This window comes from Montipora capricornis, chromosome 2 (assembly GCF_036669925.1).
Source record: "Montipora capricornis isolate CH-2021 chromosome 2, ASM3666992v2, whole genome shotgun sequence".
Classification (NCBI taxonomy): domain Eukaryota; kingdom Metazoa; phylum Cnidaria; class Anthozoa; order Scleractinia; family Acroporidae; genus Montipora; species Montipora capricornis.
Window position 1 is genome coordinate 29380765 of NC_090884.1, and position 18042 is coordinate 29398806.

Consider the following 18042-nt stretch of genomic DNA (forward strand, 5'->3'; position numbering starts at 1 on the left):
CAAGGATGTCTCCAAGGGTTGCAGGTGTTCTCAAAACGTTCAAAGGGATGTGCAAAGGTCTTTTTATTCACCTGTCTGAGAGGAAACTACCGCTGCAGAACGTTTTCATATTACAGCGTTTTTTTTTTCGTTATGTCTACATTTCTAATAGAGATAGAGAGAGGATATAAAATTTATTATTTTTCGGACACCGTAATGTAACGTGACGATTTATTACTATCATTTTATTCTGACCTTTCAACGCTTGGATCGGCGCTTTCAGCTGGCGGGATGTTTATAACAGTGAAATTTGCAGGTAAGATTAACTTTTCACTGTGTCATAAGACAACATAAGTCTTAGTTAGAAATAAAAAAATTCTTAAGAGAAGATAACCAAGGGCAGAAAAAAGCTGCGAGTGAAGCAAACGTGGCTGATTAGGTTTCAATTCTGGCGGAAACGGATTCATAATGCAGGCGTTTCTTTGCTTGCAAGAGGTGTATGTACAAACAAAGATTGAACGAAGGTACCGGTGAGGATCCTAAAAGGTTTAAATTGAACAATGAAAGTGTCGTTTATGGGCTTTAAACAGTTTTTAAAGGGCCGGTAAAATACTCTTGAAAATCTCATCCAGGTCAAAAGTTACTAAGAAAATGTAAAACTATTTTAGATCTACCAGTTTTTCATCATAAAGAAGGCAAGAGTTACAGTTTACGCTTTGTGGTTAGTATGCAAATCTTGAGGTCACAACCAACTAGATCAAATAGATATTTGACAATCGAGAAACATGATTCATTGAATTTTCCACCTGTAAATTAATGCACATCAATCCGCAAATTCGCTAAAAATTTTACTCCTAGACAAATCATTATCAATTGAACTTTTTATGTAACATATTCCTTCTATGCATTGATAGGATACTAGCAACGAAAGAAACAACGAATAAATTCGTTTATTGTCTCATGTGATAAGGTTTTATTATAGGGGCTCAATGGCGCACTGTCATTACCTACTTTTTGATCGGGATTTTACAGCACGGACCATGACCACGGAAACGGTCCGTTTCCGTATTTTTTCTCTCTTCCGGGAAAACACAAAAGTTTTTTAAAAGCGGAATTTAATTCAATTATATAAACAAGCGGAATTTAGCTTTACATGCAAAAGGTTACCGTTCAAAATCCGCGGATGGAAGAGGAAGATTACGAACACTAACCGAGATGAGAAGGGTCCGATCGCTCAAAGAAACGAATAAAGAAAGTTAATTACATGAATCATGTACAAAGTTAGCAGCTACACGATTTATGAAGCTAATGAATTTTAATTTTGATTGCTTGTCCTGTTTCTCTCATCACAGATGATAAAATTGAACTTTTTAATCCTGACTGCCGAAATTGTCTTCTGCTCCGCAATATCAAAGAGAGATGTGATTGCGATGATGATGGTAATCAATATGTTCCTCAATCTTTTCTCGCTCTTACTCTAAAAATATTTTCTTAGGGGCATTGATAAATGGGCGGTTTCATACTGGGGTCCAAGCAGGCCGTAAATGCGACAGAAACTCAAGTGATCGAACTTGAGACCGTACTTGACGTGCTATCGCCTTATCGCGTTTTGATCTTCTCAAGTACACATTTTTCGAGGGTGATACAGTTTGCCTTCTCTGAAGATACCTCGTTTCTTCAACTAGAATAAACTCCGTTCACAGTCAAAGTAGAACTAGGGCAATGATACTTTACAGGCTGTAAAGCCATCGTACGCTCCTAATATGAACCCACCTGCTATTTTAAATATTACCGTTAATAATAATGATAATAATATAAGAAGAAGAACAAGAAGAAGAAGAACAAGAACAAGAACAAGAACAAGAACAAGAACAAGAAGAAGAAGGAACATGTTTAAAATCGTTCGAAGTTTAATTTATGAAAAAAGTAATAACGAAATACTATCCAATTTCGTTTTAACCTTGGCCAAAAAAATCATATTCCCAATTAACCCTTTGCTTACTATCTGACAAAATACGTCCAGCTTTATCCACGGTCCCATCTACCTCTTGTGACGTCATCACTTTTAACGGTCAGGAACAGCTTTGTCCACTAACTTGTGCAGGGAGAAGAGATCTTTCAAACTATACAAGAATGAGCACAATTCAGTCAAGGAAACTGGAGAAACGGCCAAAAAAACCATGTAACACTGACCTGAAAATCTCCATGAAAAGCTTGCTCCATTACCCACCTACCTTTCTGAGCACCTAATTCTAAGATGATGGAGGCAGTGTGGCTGAGTGGTTAGGGCGCTTGCCTTGAGACTCGGAGATCCCGGGTTCAAGACCCGCTCCGACCACTCTGAATTTGTTCCCGGTATTCCCTGGTTCAACTTCCCAGCTGCACTTGTAAATAGCCAACTGGTTTGCCTCCGGCCAGTTGGGATTCTTAACAGTTGTAGTTGTTGTGTTCAATTGTTTCGTTGATTGTGTTTCATTGGCCCTGAAAAGCCCCTATGGGGAGCGGTCAATTAAGTATGTATGTATGTATGATGAAAGGTTTCTCAGAAACTCTTCCCACCAAAATAAAGCCTACCAAATGCCCAGCAAGTTAAAAAAAAATGAGGCAAAGAAAGTGAAAAGAGAGGGAAGGAGAGAAAGCGAAAAGTGAAAGTCGAAAGTGTTGCGCTACTTTTAAACCCAAAAACTGTCGAAATTTTGTTTTCTGCGCATGCCCGAACTTTGCAAGCACTTATTTTGCACCTGGCTGAAAAGGCCGCGGAGTGTACAACCTGGAAACGGGTTTGTGGGGAGATTTAGCTCTTAAACAGCACGACAGTGACCAAAAAACCCCTCAACTAGCTTCAAAACGTGTTTTTCGGCCAAATCTCTAGCAGCCAAAGGGTTAAAGGAGAGAAGATGTCACGGTACACCCAAACAAAAGTGTTAGAGCATGTTAGTATCGACAACGAGTGCGACTTCGATTACGAGTTGCAGATGGGATTTTGATTGCTGCGCATCCGTAGTGCTCCGGCGGGCGTGCTCAACCCGTCCCGGCAAGTTGGTCTGCGACTACTTTTCATCCAAAAGTCGTGGCGGTAACAGCGAGTTTGTCAAAAGGAAATTGCGTTTGATCTGGAACTGCTTCTTTTCGTTTAAAGCTGTAATGATCATTTACTAACAATCCTCAAGTACCAGGGGAATAATTGTTGGGGGGGGGGGGGGGGTTTCCAACCCTGAAAAGCAGCCTAAAATGCCGATATTTTGCCAGAGAATAGAGTGCATAGAATAGACTTGAACTCATACTATTCGCTTAATCTAAATGCGTAGAGCACGCATTCGAGAACGAGTAAAAGTTGTACTTGTACTCGTACTCACACTCTTTGCCAATGCTAACATTCTCCAAGGCCCTGAGTGACCGAGGGTTGGCCAAACGAGACCAAGAGTTGACGAGAGTTTGTCGAGAGTTCACGTGGAGGGGGAGCCTGGGAACCACCCTGGGGAAAAAACTTTTTGACGTAAATATGGCGACTAGCCAGTCGGTATATTCAGCCTTGGCGTTGTCCCGAATCCAACGGCATATTCATATTTTTTTCCTTTTTTTATCTGAGCCCGCCGGAAAAAAAAAAAGTAACTGCTGACCGCAAAACTCTCTCTCAAACTCTCGTGCGCGGCCAAAGGAGAGGCGCGGTTTGTAAGTCGCATTTTACATGTGCCGAATCTAATGCAAATGAGCGAAAACAATAGATTTTTTTCATTTTCATTAGATTCGACACCTGTAAAATGCGACGTTTGAAACGGGCCTAACTCTCATGAAAAATTTGAGCGGGTTCAAATTTGATGAGAGCTCTCGAGAGTCGATGAGAGTAGCCGAGAGTGGATGATAGTTCCTGGTCAAACAAGAGTAAGAGTTTGAGCTCTCGTCAACTCTCGCTCTCGTTTGGCCAGGGCTTAATATGTTTGCATGAGAACATCGTGGTAGTCGTGACTTCACCTAAAAAGGGAAGAATGACGAAAAATAGATTTATTCATCACTTTTCTTTCCTTTTTATATCACAGATTTTATTGACTTGTCTGATGAGAGCGGCTTACTGAAAAATCTTCAGCGCTATCCACTCGATTACGGGACGAAATATCTCAACGAAAGGGAAATCCTCGTTCTTGTCAAAGGAGAAAGTACGATGCATTGATTGTCTTGTTACTGTTCTTTTGCGCCCAACTTTCCTCTATTCTGAACCTAAAAGATAAAAAAGTGCAGTCGCTGCAATAATTGGGAGATTAGAGAGCGTAAGCATGTACATTGACTTGGGCGAAAATAAGAACGTCACCAGAAAATATGATTTTAATTTCGTTATTGGAGATATTTTCCGATTATTGGAATTCATTTCGCCCTTAAAATGTGTGCGAACTGTTCTGGAATGAAACTGGCTTGAATGATATGGACAGTGAAAAATTGTCTTGGTGTGCACATATACCGAACACCCTATCGGTAAACTGTAAACTCACTCGATTGCGTTGTGTTTTACTCAGCTTTTTAATCGGCAAAATCGAAAAAACTGGCTCGCTGTTTCAACTCACAATTCACCGTACAATTTTTCACTCACATGTCATTGCCTTATTTGGAAACTAAAGCGCAAGTGATCAATGTCACATAACAACAACGACTATGGGGGGAGGGCTAAGTCTATTACTCTCGCACACACGCGTACTCAGCAGAACCAGGAATCTGCGGTACGCAAGTATAAAGTCAGTAAAAAAAAAAAGCTTGGTAAATCCACATTGGTCTTCCCATAGCTATTTTAAAATTCCTTAATATAGAAAATTAGTAAATGCTGAGGCTTGTTTAAAACTTGTGATAATTTTGGGCAACAATCAGGATGAATTAGGTTAATAGTTCGATCTAAAAGGAAACCATGCATACGCACGGAGGAAACAAGAAAAAAGCATTTTTTTCGAGCGGTAATGACACCCTATGCTTCTTGGAGGCGCGGTGGCCTCATGGTTAGTGCGCTCTACTCCGGATCGAGTGGTCCGGGGGTTCGGGGCCTGGCCGGGGACATTGTGTTGTGTTCTTGGGCAAGACACTTTACTCTCATCACGGTGCCTCCCTCCACACAGGTGTATAAATGGGTACCGGCGTAATGCTGGGGATAACCCTGCGATGGACTAGCATCCCATTCAGGGGGGAGTATAAATACTCCTAGTCGCTTCATGCTACGGAAACCGGAGATAAACGCTGGCCTGATGGGCCTTCCTAGGCTCGTAACAGAGACTTTATGCTTCTTTTACAGAGACTGATGGTGATAACATGACATTTGTCCCTCTCTTGGAAGGAATGGAGTCCAACAAGGCGTTCCTTCGTAAGTACTTGAAACGTGTAAAACAGAAATATTCTATATGGTTTCCCTTTCAAGATGAAGTGGTGCCGAATAAAGAGTGTTCGCTCCTGAAGCAGCGATTTTCATGGAAAGCGTGCGCCAAAAACGAGAAAGGGGATTGAGCGGAAATCAGAGAGGTTTCTTGTTCTCCTTCGAGAATTCCACCGCTTTTTTGTTTTGTCGTTCTTTTCCCCTCGCTCAGTTTTTTTAACAGCTTTATTGGCATTCTACTCAGTTACAATAGTAATAAACGAAAACTTACACGTACATAATTATGAGGGGAAAAAATAAATAAATTTAACACGGTAGGGATGGCCAAAAGGGAGTAACGAACGGGACGTGAGTACCCATGCAAGGAAGTTTTTGCCTTCCTCAGCAAATTTTATAAAAACTACGCTTAAAATACGCATGACTTCGTTCTCATGACCAGTTGACATCTCGATAAGTGAAACCAAAAAAGCTACGTTGATTTGCCAAATAACTTTTTCTTTTCTATTTCCTCCTGACGTTGTCGCTGTGAACTAAGATAAGTGTACACTGGCACTGTACTCAGTGACTGTCCTTCTCAGTCTCCTCTCTGCCACTTCGTCCGTTTGTATGTCTGTCTTCGTTAATTCTTAATTGCTTCTTTTTATGTCCTTGTTAAGGCGGTTCGGAATCCAGTGTGTAGAGTCACGGATTTTAATGCAGTTTAATTTCTGTTATCAGAAAAACCTCGTAGTCTAACTACAATCTAAACGTCGCTTAACTATAGCCAATTCAGTGGTCAAATGTGTCCATAAATGCAGGTAATCAGATCGAGTGCAGATTTTACCTGTAATTTTTTGCTCCCCAATTGCAAGTTCAACATCACTTGCGTCTGGGAATACAGGCACGAAGTTTCCCCTAAACTCGAAATTTAACAACTAACACAAATCAAGTCAAATTTTGGTTTTTGAGGGAAGGGGAAACCGGAGTACCCGGAGAAAACCTCTCGGTGCAGAGTAGAGAACCAACAAACTCAACCCACATTTGACGCCGGATATGGGAATCGAACCCGGGCCACATTGGTGGGAGGTGAGTGCTCTCACCACTGCGCCATCCCTGCACTCCATTTACCTTATAAACTAGGCCCTTTTTCTATAATGCTACCATTTATTTGGCATTATTTGGTTAAACAACCATTTTCGTTCACACTTTTTTTGTAAAAAGAATTGCTAGCATTATTTGGCATTTTGCATAACTTTGATATAGATTTCTCCACACCAGAGATTTTAAATGCTAAATTTTAGAATTCAAAAGAATTGTGATGATTTGCTGTTGTGCTTGAGAGGAGGATTTCTGCAACTGAAGTATGAACTGAGACTCTAAAGAAGTCTGAACCAAGCTGGCCAGCGGTTAACTTTCAGAGGCCGTTCACGCGCTTGCTCAAACAACGTGGCGTCGGCCAATCCCTCTTCTCGAAACTTGCAGCTCATAGAGGGAAATTGTGACGGAGAACATAGACCAGTCCCTTCAACGAGCAACAGAATTGTTCTCTTATTGACTACCTCCAGGCCAGCGGTTATTTCACAGTACAACAAGCACTAAGGACTTCCAACACATTTCTCGCTTTATTCAGTCGGTGATAAGCACACATGATGCCTGAGTTTCTACTTTTTGCTTGAGCATTTTCTGGAACCAATGTAGCATTATTTTGAGAATCGAGCATGATTTGAGCATTTTTATGGCGTAAAACGAGATTGCTAGGAGCATAAAATGCCAGTTTTACTGGCATAATCGAGAAAGGCGTATTATAGACTGACCCTTCTCCAAAATGTCGGCCGAAAAATTTAAATAAGTTAAAATTAAATTAAAAACGCATACCAGCACTACAAAGAGCAACTAAAGTTACTTTAGTAACATCAGCTGAGAAAATGTAAGTTGAAAACTGAGAGATTTACATTTGTGTGACTGGAGGTATGGCGTAGACACCCAGTCATACAAAAGTCTGTAAATTTGACCAATTTCAACTTGCATTTTCTCAGCTGATATGACACCTAGTACGCTGAAACTTTACAGGGTTACTAAAGTAAAGGTGCTCTTTCTATTGCTGGTTTTCACTCACGTGATCAACAGCCATGTTTTTCAACGAAAACAAAAGGAAGCGTTTGCATAATAATAGAGTTAAATTCCCGGAGGATTTGGTCGGGGCACCAACATGGCCGCCTTTTCTTTGTTTTGGGCACCAACATGGCGGTTGTGACGTCATGTGAAAACCGAGAATTTCTGGTGCCAGTTTTTGATTCGGTTCAATTATTTTAACTCATTCAAATCCGTTGCCGCCATTTTGGAGAAGTGTCTATCACTAGAATGCTTAGGCCGAGTAACGGGACACTTCGTGCTGGATATAAATTGAAAATGGGGCCTGAATCTAATTACTTGCATCTCTGGACACAAGGTGCCCTTGACCTGACAAGCTTGAAGCTGCAAGCCCGTGTAATACTGAATATCACTCGACTGTTTATAGTAAAAGGTGCCTTACTCTCCCTTCTGTTCCTTAAGCTTTTTGCAGACTTTCAAAGTTCCCCTTTGCTCTATTGATTAGTTACTTTGTGTTTTTTTTCCTCAGAGAGGCTAAATCCACCGCCCCCAAAGCCTGAAAAAGTCCGCTCTGCATTAAGAGAGTTCCCAGCACCTAAACTCTACAATGAAGGAGCTCGAGGAAAAAGAGCTTCACTTGCACCTAAACCCAGACAACTGGCTCCTCCACCGAGCTCATACACTAGGTCCCTTTCCCCTGGAAGGAAGGGCAGTAGAATAAGGAGCCAAAGCGTGCAGCTTGCTCCAGCCCCTTTAGGTGGCTCATTCAATACAGCGAGAAAGGCCCGGTAGCTTTAGGCCCGGCAGTGATAATGTCAGTAGATACCTTAAGCTATAAGAGTACAAGTACGAAATGATGACAAGTAAGGCTTTCTCGAACTTAGGTAGAATCCTACTTCGCTTTAGTTGGAACCAAAAAACTCCCGGCATCGCTTAGATTGCAAAGTATGATCGTTCTTTAAGCAGACTAAAGAACTCTGATGCGTGGAGTAAAGTAACTGCAATCTGATGGTTCCATAAAACTGAAAAAAAATTACCTTTTGGCTAATGATGGTATTCATGTATGAAGATTGTGAACAAATGACGCAACATTGAGGACTTTTCGAACCAAAGGATGACCTGGATAAAGGATCTTCTCCTTAATTTAGCCGAATTTAATCCAGCAATTAGGTCAAATATTAGGTGATCCTCGTTTTACCTAGGTTTACCAGAGGAACTGAAAGAACCTTTTTCAAGCCTAATTTAAGCCTAGAGATAATTCAGGGTCCGGTTAGGATTAGTTTTGGTTATTATACATTAGATATCAATTGACTAATTATACAAAAGTAAATAATGAAAAGAACTGTGTTGGGTTGTTTATGTTCGTCGTTGTAAAGTGGTGGTGAAGACACAAGGCTCTGATGGATCTGGAAAGGTCCGAGTTCGGGGACCGGTAAGTGCGTAGTAGAGTTCTTGGCTCCCTTGCTATGTTGTAATGTTGACACTGAATGGATGTGTATGACGGAATACAAAAACCGATAAGATGATACGAAACATTAAGGACTTGAAATGTGTTGAGATGCGCAAGATACAGATTGAGGGTAGGTATAGGTGTTTTCGGTGCTTAATTTAGCTGCGTTTAAGCAAGGTAACTGAATGAGGATCACCAATTTAACAATGGTAAAAACGGATTCAACCAGAAGACCGGATTTGACGGACAACATATACACACGCTACTGAGGACAACACTTCCTTAGTTTACAAAAAACTCAGTGATAAACTACATGTGGATTATTTATTCACTTCACGTTTTAATGTGGAATAATATCTTCAGGCATGTCAATGTTTCTTGTCATCACTGAATCCCACAACCTCACCCGTTCTAATTATATCGATACCGAACATTTAAGAAGGATGCCTTTGAGGTAACAGGAAAATTGTCTCCTGAGCCTTTAATTGGTCTTGTCAGCGGCCCGATTCGAGGCCGTCACTTGTCCGTTCTCTTCCGCTGACAGAATAGAAGCCACATATACGAAAGTCCTCGTTGCGGCAGTTACAAACTCGACAAACGAACCGACCAATGGTGGATTTGCGCACCACTCTCCTAATTTGACGATTCATGAAGCCATATAGTATTGGGTTGACAGCTGCCATGGAAACAAAAAACCATGTGACAATGAAGTCCAATACCATAGAAGGAGAACTCTGTGAAAGACCTGACCATAGTCCCACCACATAGTACGGCAACGAATTTATTAGAAATGTTACGAGCAAAATTAAAGCGCTCTGTACAGTTTTCTGCTCATAGACAGAACTGGGGCGCTTTAAACTTTGTTTTCCAGTATTTCTTCTCGTTTTTATTTCTTTTTCTTTTTGGGAAATCGTGTATAAAAATGATCCAGGTGTTTCTGGTGTCTTGAGGCTTCCTCCGCTAGAGGTTGACGTTGGTGATGAAAAACTGTATTGCGAACGTCTCCTGTTTCTAGGTTGAAACCAATTTAACATTTTCTGATAGACAGTTGTATCCCGGAACGGGTCATCCGAAACATACCGACTTTCAAATCCCTTGAGGGTATTGTAGTCTGTTTTGATTCGCTGACGCTTTGTCTTCAAATAAATACTTCGGTATATGTACACAAGAATTGCAAATGGCACAAGAAAGCTTGCTGTCACAAGGTAAAATGAATAAACAAGACTTGGTCCGCCATCTTCCCAGTCGACGGTGCAAAACGCTTTTCCAGGGATATATTGATACGAACTCCAGCCAAAAACGGGAGGAAATGCGGTGATAAACGAAGTAAACCACACAAATCCCACCATTATCCTTGCTTTGCGAATGCTTAACGTAACGGGGAGAGGTTTGACAATAAGGTAATAGCGATGAACAGCTATGGTGACAGTAAAAAGGTTGGATGCCATCGACAATACATTTATTAGAAAACCTGACGTACGACACCACTCAAAAGCGAATGGCCATTGGTCCATGACCACCGTTGCTATGGCAAAAGGGGTGTGCAAAAGTGTCAAACAAAGACTAGACGTCACGAGAAAAAGAATAAATGTATTTGATGGACTCCTCAGACGAAAGGGCTGTAGCATAGCACAAAAGATGGTGCTGTTCGATAGGAAAGCGATCACAAAAAGAAGAGCAAGGAAGAACACCTCGATGATCTTTTCTGCTTGAGATCGGCTGTCCAAGGAAGCTGCTAGATCAATCATTTTTTACTTGAACACTGCCATCTTAAAATTGGTGTCCTGTAAAAAAAATGAACAGAACGTCAGCATGGAAATAAAATGAAGTCACGGTACAAAATTGTGAAAATCCGGTTAACTATTATAAACCAGGTCCCCCGTTTCTCGAAAGTCACAAAAACGTCTTGGGCTCGAAATGTCATTTACGAAACTGCCAGCCACTTCCTTTGACAGGCTGGCCTTTTAATATGTTTTCAACAATAAGGAAAACGATTGTAAAGTTTGATGTCTTCAAAACCTCTCGGTTCGTAAGGTACCAAAGGAATTAAAAGACCCGAACTTGAAATCGCCGAAAACCTATGATTCAAATAATTATTTCTTGTACTACTTATCGTAACGTTTTCACAACGTTTTCTGCACCATTGATTTGTAGGACTAGTGAGCCTTTGACGTCACTTTCTCTTCGATCCAGCCCTCAAGATCTCAAAGTTAGTAATGGCGGAACATTAAATAGGAAAATTCCAGTTAAAATCAACAGGTGCCTTTTTTAAATCAAGGCTTAGAACTTTGGTCGCTTCGTGTTTAGTTAACACAGTTCTGAAATCCCAGCAAAGAAAACTAAGAATTGAATATTTGGTCACAGGGGCACTTTAAAATATTGATGGAAGGTTTGAATAAAAAAGCAAAGAAGAACTAAAAAGTGAGAACAGAAGATTAAAATGGATTTTAAATTTGATAACTGTTCAGCCTTTTTTAAAAATTTGCTCTCTTTTGTTTGTAACTTAAATTATGCATGCGCAACACTTTGTCACAGAGTTTTGATGTGTGTCGTTTAAATGTAATCTCTGAGAACGTATAGTTGTATTGTATAGCGAGTAGGGGCTACTAAATGGTAAAACTTCACAAAATCAAGGGAAGTGCCGCGGATACAACCCTTTCAGGTCTGGAAATGATCATAGCTGCAGTTATATGAGCGCTTCGTTTAATTCTTTCTTAGCATCGAAAAGAAATCCTGAAATCCAGGCTTACATATCCCGCATGGGAATTTGATACAGTAACCAATTATATAAAGATTCAGTACAAAAGCATCTTCTTTTCGTTAAGAGGCCTTCCAATGGACAAAGTTGGAGAATTTAAGATGCCCAGCATTTAAAAAAGGCAGCGATGTCTTGAACACTCTCTTTGACGGTCGGACAACGACCTAACAAAAGCACTCTACAAAGTGAACAATTCGAAACAGGGGAAGACGACGATAAAAATGTTGATTGGACTGATTGATGCCAACGTTGTATAATTAGAAAAAGTCTGTTTTAGCTATATTTTGCCTGAGTTTAACACACGCAGTTTCAAGGCATCATGGGCCAGTTTTTCGTTCGTGGCTCAAATATGTTGTAATGATGGAAGAATTGAAGACTGATAAAGAGAAATACAGCTGTATTGGGAAAAGATACAATAACTGAAGATTCACCATGAGTGACAAAGTCCAGTGATATCAAAATAAGACGCGCAAAATGGCTCAACAAGCCTTCTCATAAACAGAAACTATTCTTAACGTCTTCGGATCGATTAAATTCAAGGACATTTAATTTTCGGCTCTCTGAAAGACTTAAAATGCTCTTCACGGTAAAAAAATTAAGGCGATTACAGTTTTAGCTCATGAAGAATGATAGCGGGACTCATTATTCTTCAAAATAACACTTGGCAAATGACTCGGCAAGCACACAGAATTTCCAGTATGTTTATGTCAATGCATGGACAAAAATCATCATACAGTATCCAAATCCATTCGTTTTGATGCAGGGAAATGAAATTGCATATTTTTAATTACCACTCTCACTTTATTTATTTATTTATTCATTTATTTATTTATTTTTTCATTTCATGGTTGGGTCTCGATGATGACCAATACAATAAATGAGCTTTTAATTACCCCTGCAGGCATCACCCAAAGTGTTTGGTTGCTCCACCACAAAATCAACGTGTGAGGTGAAATCAAATACACTTCTTATAACGGTAAATGTGCTCGCTCTTTCTTTCTTTCTTTCTGTCTGAATTCCAAACGACTGTGCTTTATGGTCAACAAGGAAAATAATGGACTTACCAGTTAGGAAGGAATTTTAACCATCTATCCTTTAGATTACTTCGGAATTTGACAACAGTATTGTAAGTTGGAATCCGGCCTCTGAAAGACTTCATGCCGACAACCATGTTTGAAAGTTTGTAAAGTATTGTTTCAGCAGACATAATACACTCGACTTATTTGATCCCAAAACAAACATTTCAAATTCCCCTTGATAAATAAAATGTTCGTTGTAAAATAAAAATATCCAAGTTATCAAAGCCATATTTTCCGCTGAAGACGAGAGTTAAGACTTGCCGTCCTGTTCTGTAGCATGCGAATGGTCAAGAATTTCTTTCTGATTAACGTTTGCAAAGTTCTTGCGTCTGTGCTTACTCGGGGGGAGGCCCGCTCGCTCTTTTTAAGTTACATGTAAAGCTAATGAAGAGAAAAACTTTCAACAAGTCCTACCTTCAAGGGCTCACTAAGTTGCCATTCGGTCTTCAAGAGATGTGCTTCAGCGTAGAGTAAGTGACTTTGAGCGGCTATTGAACGAACGTATTGAAGACAGCTATAAACAATGGGAACATGAAAACTTCATCACGTCCTATCGGACTTCACTTTCAACGTTCTCATGAACTTTTGGGTTTTCTAGTAGATTTAGTCTTCCGCAACGATCGTCCTCAAGTTGTCCAGCAGGTCGGGAAACAGTACACTTTAAGAGACACTGTACACTCTGAACAAAATTGCGCCATTCAAAACTCCGAAACCGTGACCAAAGGAATGACAAAAGGCCGAATGGCTTAAGACTAAATGACATAGCTTTTGCATTTGAAAAGCAATTGAAGACGATAAACAATAGAGTGAAAGGAGGTCGCTAACCACTGTGACCTTTTGTTTAAGAGAGCCACGTTAATCGCTGAGGTATGAAAACTTGACGTTAGAATTAAAAATTTTAGGAGGCTACGAAACTGATAAAAGGTTAAGAATTAAACTTTATTGAGAAGTCTTAAAATCCATGTTGACAAATTTAAAAGTAGCAACAATCTCGGAGAATTTTTCTTTCAATTTGATTGTTGTTTTTAGCAATAGCAAATTGGTACAGAAAATGTTTTGACACAGATTAAAGATTTGGAAGTAATGGAAAACTCGATGATAAGCCGAAGTTATTTGATTCCTGAAATGCGATGTACTTGCTGCTTTAAAATGCCCTCGACACAATTAGAACTCTCTGGAAAAGGATCATTTTTCTTGTTAGATTAAGCTAAGACAAAACTTTGAAGTAAGCCTTCTTAATTGAGTATCACCTACGTAGGGTGCATTTTTGGTGTGATTTACAGTTTTTAATAAGTACGTTAACACTATCAGTTAATAGTATCACCCACCTAAGTGGACTAATGTAAATACTGCATTTTGATTGGCTACGCTACTAGAGGTTTATTATTAATAGTTCTCGAGTCGCGAAAAGCGTGACGCTTTCGTTCGTTTTATTCCCAAATAAATATTTCTTTAACTTGCATTTGTTATTTTTGCCTTTTCTGTCCGACAAGTTGGGTGATACTAAAACAATTAGACCCTTCGCCCTAACCCTAAGCCCTTGCGGGCTACGGGTCTAATTGTTAATTATCACACAATCATATTATGACAAGTCAAAAGTGATAAGAACGTAACTGTCCTCTGTCACATTTGTTATTTGCATTCACGTGATTCGGAAAGCGGAGAATCCGGTTGGAAGTTGTTGTAGAGCGGTTCAGTAAATAACCTGCAAAGGCATGGAATTCTCATCCTTGGTGAAAACTCACACGTACGCGTCAAGCTCTGTTGGATCATTTTCGTTTTTAACAAGACGGTCTCTTCCAGCCCCCAAAAGCATTCCCCCCCCCCCTCCCCACTTCCGTTGTAGTTCCCCACCATATTTATTTTTCGACAGTGTGCATTGATGGAACTAATCGCTTTCCACTAAATTCCCGGATTCGGTTTCACACCTTCGATGAGTTGCTGAATATCTAGACTGATTTGCTCCACGATCGAGGGTTCAAGTTGCTTCACTTAATAACTTTCCACCAAAACACCCTTTTAAACGCCTTATTATCCTTTACTTTAAAATTTGAAAAGAAACCTCGTCAACGTTTAGTAACGGCTTTTACAGAACAATTGCTTTATTTATATAAGCTCTCTCTCTCTCTCCCGAGATACAAGACCCCCACCGAAAAGGCCTTACAAACGAGGAAGTAAGACGTGGCTTTCAAGGACGTTCTTTGATCACGCGCAATGTTAGAGCTGTTAAAAAAAAAAGTTTCTAGTAACACTCGGCTTTGTGAGATAGTGAGTATTTTCTTTCAACCCAGTTCAGTACAGACTTTGTTCTAAAACTGAATCCAAAGAGAATCTTAACGAATAAACGGGTTACTCTTTGGCACTTTTTGTTTGGTCAGATGATTCGATTTAACGTAAGACAGCCACTTATCGATTATGTTTCTAACGACAATTTTAATCGTCGATGGGGAAGCCGCTAGCGGCAGCAGTGCTAAGTTTCCAGTAATTCAAGTTTAGCCTCGGACAACTGAGAAAGTTTGTGCTTAACCACGAATTCAAAGAGCTACGATGAACGCCGCAAGACGTTGACGATTGCACGGGAAAATGGGGAATTCGATCATTTTACACCAAGAAATTATAGCAAGATTCGCATTATGTAATCCTTTACCAATCAGAGAGGGCTACCTCTGAAATAACAAGCAACTTTAAAAAATACTCATGCGTGATAGTCACAGTATATTCGCTTATCATTTACATGCACTGCTAATGAGGCCTTCTGCTTAGTTTATATTAACTCGAGAGCACGATGTTGCCGCTGAAGGGCCTTTCCTTTTGTCATAACAAAGTTTCTCGTTTGACAAAAAGTTGCAGCTTGTTTCCACAATATGAGCCACTGACTGGTGCGTCGTCTATCGCTTTCTTTGCTCACTGGAAGTCACGCACCCTAGTCGGTGACGTAGCAGCAGTGAAATGTGAAGCAGACGCGCTGCCAGGTGTTTTGTAACTTGCCGGGGGAATCCACTTCATATGCTCATCTGGAGAACCCTCCACTTGCCGGAAGTCTTTTGCCCCTGAAGCATATGTCCCTGATCCTTGTGAGCTTCTGTCACTAACCGGCGATGAAGCATTATCGTTTGTTCCTTTGTCCTCTGGTGGAGACTCGGGCGAATTAGAGGGTAGGTGTGGGGGATCATCATTTGGCCTTTTCGTCACCTGACCGTACACCGCTAAGGCCTAGGTATTGCAACAAATAGAGAAATAATTTGTTACATAGAGAATACGATAAGCAAGGATGGTTTGTAGTCTTCCACACCAATTGTTTTCTGACGCAACATATTTTCTTTATTTAAAAACCTCGTTCTTAAGTACATTGAAAAAAAAAACAAAAGACAAACTTTTCATTATCTTACTTGGACCGCACCGGTTGGAACCCGCTCTTCCCTAGACTATTGCTCAACCGTGACAACAAGTTTGGTTCAAAGGTATGTACGCATTCTTCCCAGGGGCACCCCGACAAAGACAACGAAGTGAAGTCAGAAGGAGAAACAGGCGAATATTGGTGTGCTTCGTCTTGGCGCGTTATAACAGAACCCACCAAGATAGCGACACACCTTTACTCTTGCAGCTGATAATCCACAAACATGACACAAATGAACAGTTTGTTGCAGAAGCTGCGAAGACCATGCGCTGACGGTAACGGGCAACAGTTTACCGAATGAGATTGTTTCGTCACCATTGTTGTTAGGTTGCTTTAGCAACAGAACGGGAACCTCAGTTGAAGACGGGAGAGCGCGCGCAATAGTCTGGATTCTGCTCTAATGTGACCAAATACATTCTCGTCACCAGGGCTTCGGATCGAGCAACAATCGGCGACAAAATAAGATGAGACAGTTCAGTGCCAACAGAGCACACTGGCAACGACACATTCATTGTTTGCAAAGAAAACTTGTCCAAAAAGTACGTTTCCGGGATACCCCTCCCTCCCCCACCCTAATCAAAAGGGAGCTTAAGATTTTACGACGGCGACGGCAACAACAACGGCGCAAAACAGTGATATCATTGGTTAAAAGAGCATAAATAATCGTGCTGCACGTGCAGCACGGATTGTAGGACGGATTCTTGCAGTACTCTGCATAAGGACGACGTGAAATTACCAAATTTGAGGTTTTAACAACAACGCGAGCATGAAACAGAGAATCTTTCATTCTCTATTTTCACTTTGTAACTGCTCGTACCAATTTATTTTTAGGACACTTCGCCCAAATTGTAAGAAATGAGCGAGATAGAATAACCGCGAAAGAATTATGATAAAGCAAAGTGATATTTTTGAGGTGACGTTTTTGTTGAAGTCGCCGTCGTAGATCTTAAGGTCCCTAATGTTGTACCGCTGTCGACAAGGCTCGTAGAAAACAGAAAAACACAACATTGTCCCCGGGGTGCGGGGGAGGGGGCCATTTTCACACCGAGCTTGAAATCGACTCTAAAGGATAAGAGTGTCTCAACAATTTTGACGCCGATCGAAGGCTCTGGGAAACTCTATAGACCTTATTCCAAAATGGCCGTCATTTAAATATTCTTTTGTTTTTATTCAAGTTAGCCCTTGATGCCTCGTTCTTAAGTTTAAAATTCAAAAGAATATTTTGCCCTGAACGAGGCATCAAGGTCTCCTTTGAATAAAAACAAAAGAATATCTAAATCCCGGCCATTTTGGAATAAGGTGTATGTAGGGTTCTTATAGCCAAATATTGGCTGTTTGAGCCTTACGGCGCCTACTCAGTCTTCGTGCAAACATGAATGCACCAATCAGTGACGCTTTTGATTGTTCTTCACGAAAACCATGGAGAAAGATACATCGTACTTTGTCTCAGGCTCCCCAAGAGCTCTTCTCTCCCTCAGTCAAGAGAAGAGCTCGGGGGTCGAGATTGGACCTAATATGGACTATTTCTGCGCGCGCCGTCCCCAACTGATGTTACCGTTCTGTTGCTAAATCAGCCCATTACTTTGCCATCCACACTTTAATTGGCTGTTGATAGCGCGGTTTCCAATTGAGTGTCGAAAGTAATTAGCGAATTGCTTTGGCTTTGCATTACTTCACTCAGTGACTGGTTTAAAGTACTCGCACCACTTTTCAACCAATCAGAACTGAAACCCAAACCAATCGTGGCTCATGCGTGCACATATTCCCCCGCTTTGTGTCGGCTACGTGTAATTACTTAAAGTTTTGATTGGTTTACTGGCTTGTCTCCGTCCTTTTTGATTGGACGAAGTAATTACTTTGGTTTTGGTTTTACGACACTCGATTGAAACTCGCTCTAGAGGACTTCCTTACTTTGGTGATATCAAAATACATTTGTAAACTTGCCGTCAATATAAACAGTCA

General features: G+C 40.6%; 3 protein-coding genes across 4 annotated transcripts in view; 1 reads left to right on the top strand and 2 right to left on the bottom strand.

Annotated features, from left to right (window-relative positions):
- The first annotated feature begins 22 nt into the window (after nucleotides 1-22).
- LOC138039276 (uncharacterized protein CXorf65 homolog) lies at nucleotides 23-8743 on the top strand. 2 transcript variants are annotated; one of them, XM_068885488.1, is made up of 5 exons: nucleotides 23-295; nucleotides 1332-1418; nucleotides 4017-4133; nucleotides 5249-5317; nucleotides 7926-8743. In XM_068885488.1, the coding sequence occupies exons 1-5, from the start codon at nucleotides 271-273 to the stop codon at nucleotides 8186-8188; spliced, it is 561 nt and encodes a 186-aa protein (XP_068741589.1). In that variant the 5' UTR covers nucleotides 23-270; the 3' UTR covers nucleotides 8189-8743. The 2 variants fall into 2 exon arrangements, with proteins under 2 accessions (XP_068741589.1, XP_068741590.1); XM_068885489.1 differs by lacking the exon at nucleotides 1332-1418 and having other exon boundaries at nucleotides 45-295.
- Nucleotides 8744-9166: 423 nt separating this feature from the next.
- Nucleotides 9167-13426, bottom strand: LOC138039275 (G-protein coupled receptor 161-like). Its single transcript, XM_068885486.1, has 2 exons — nucleotides 13098-13426; nucleotides 9167-10630 (listed from the first exon to the last, which is right to left on the bottom strand). The coding sequence occupies exon 2, from the start codon at nucleotides 10592-10594 to the stop codon at nucleotides 9341-9343; it is 1254 nt and encodes a 417-aa protein (XP_068741587.1). The 5' UTR covers nucleotides 10595-10630; nucleotides 13098-13426; the 3' UTR covers nucleotides 9167-9340.
- Nucleotides 13427-14767: 1341 nt separating this feature from the next.
- The window catches only part of LOC138039274 (stomatin-like protein stl-1), a 20328-nt gene continuing 17053 nt past the window's right edge, over nucleotides 14768-18042 (bottom strand). Inside the window, exon 14 of the mRNA XM_068885485.1 lies at nucleotides 14768-15896. Within this exon, the coding sequence (XP_068741586.1) occupies nucleotides 15588-15896 (309 nt within the window). The 3' untranslated portion in view covers nucleotides 14768-15587. The remainder of the gene's footprint in view (nucleotides 15897-18042) is intronic.

Bases quoted from the DNA above. Each gene is read 5' to 3' on its own strand.
- LOC138039276 (XM_068885488.1), top strand. From the start codon at position 271: ATGTTTATAACAGTGAAATTTGCAG. The intron at 296-1,331 runs GTAAGATTAACT...CTCTCATCACAG, and splicing joins TATAACAGTGAAATTTGCAG to ATGATAAAATTGAACTTTTT. The intron at 1,419-4,016 runs GTAATCAATATG...TTTATATCACAG, and splicing joins ATGTGATTGCGATGATGATG to ATTTTATTGACTTGTCTGAT.
- LOC138039275 (XM_068885486.1), bottom strand. From the start codon at position 10,594: ATGATTGATCTAGCAGCTTCCTTGGACAGCCGATCTCAAGCAGAAAAG.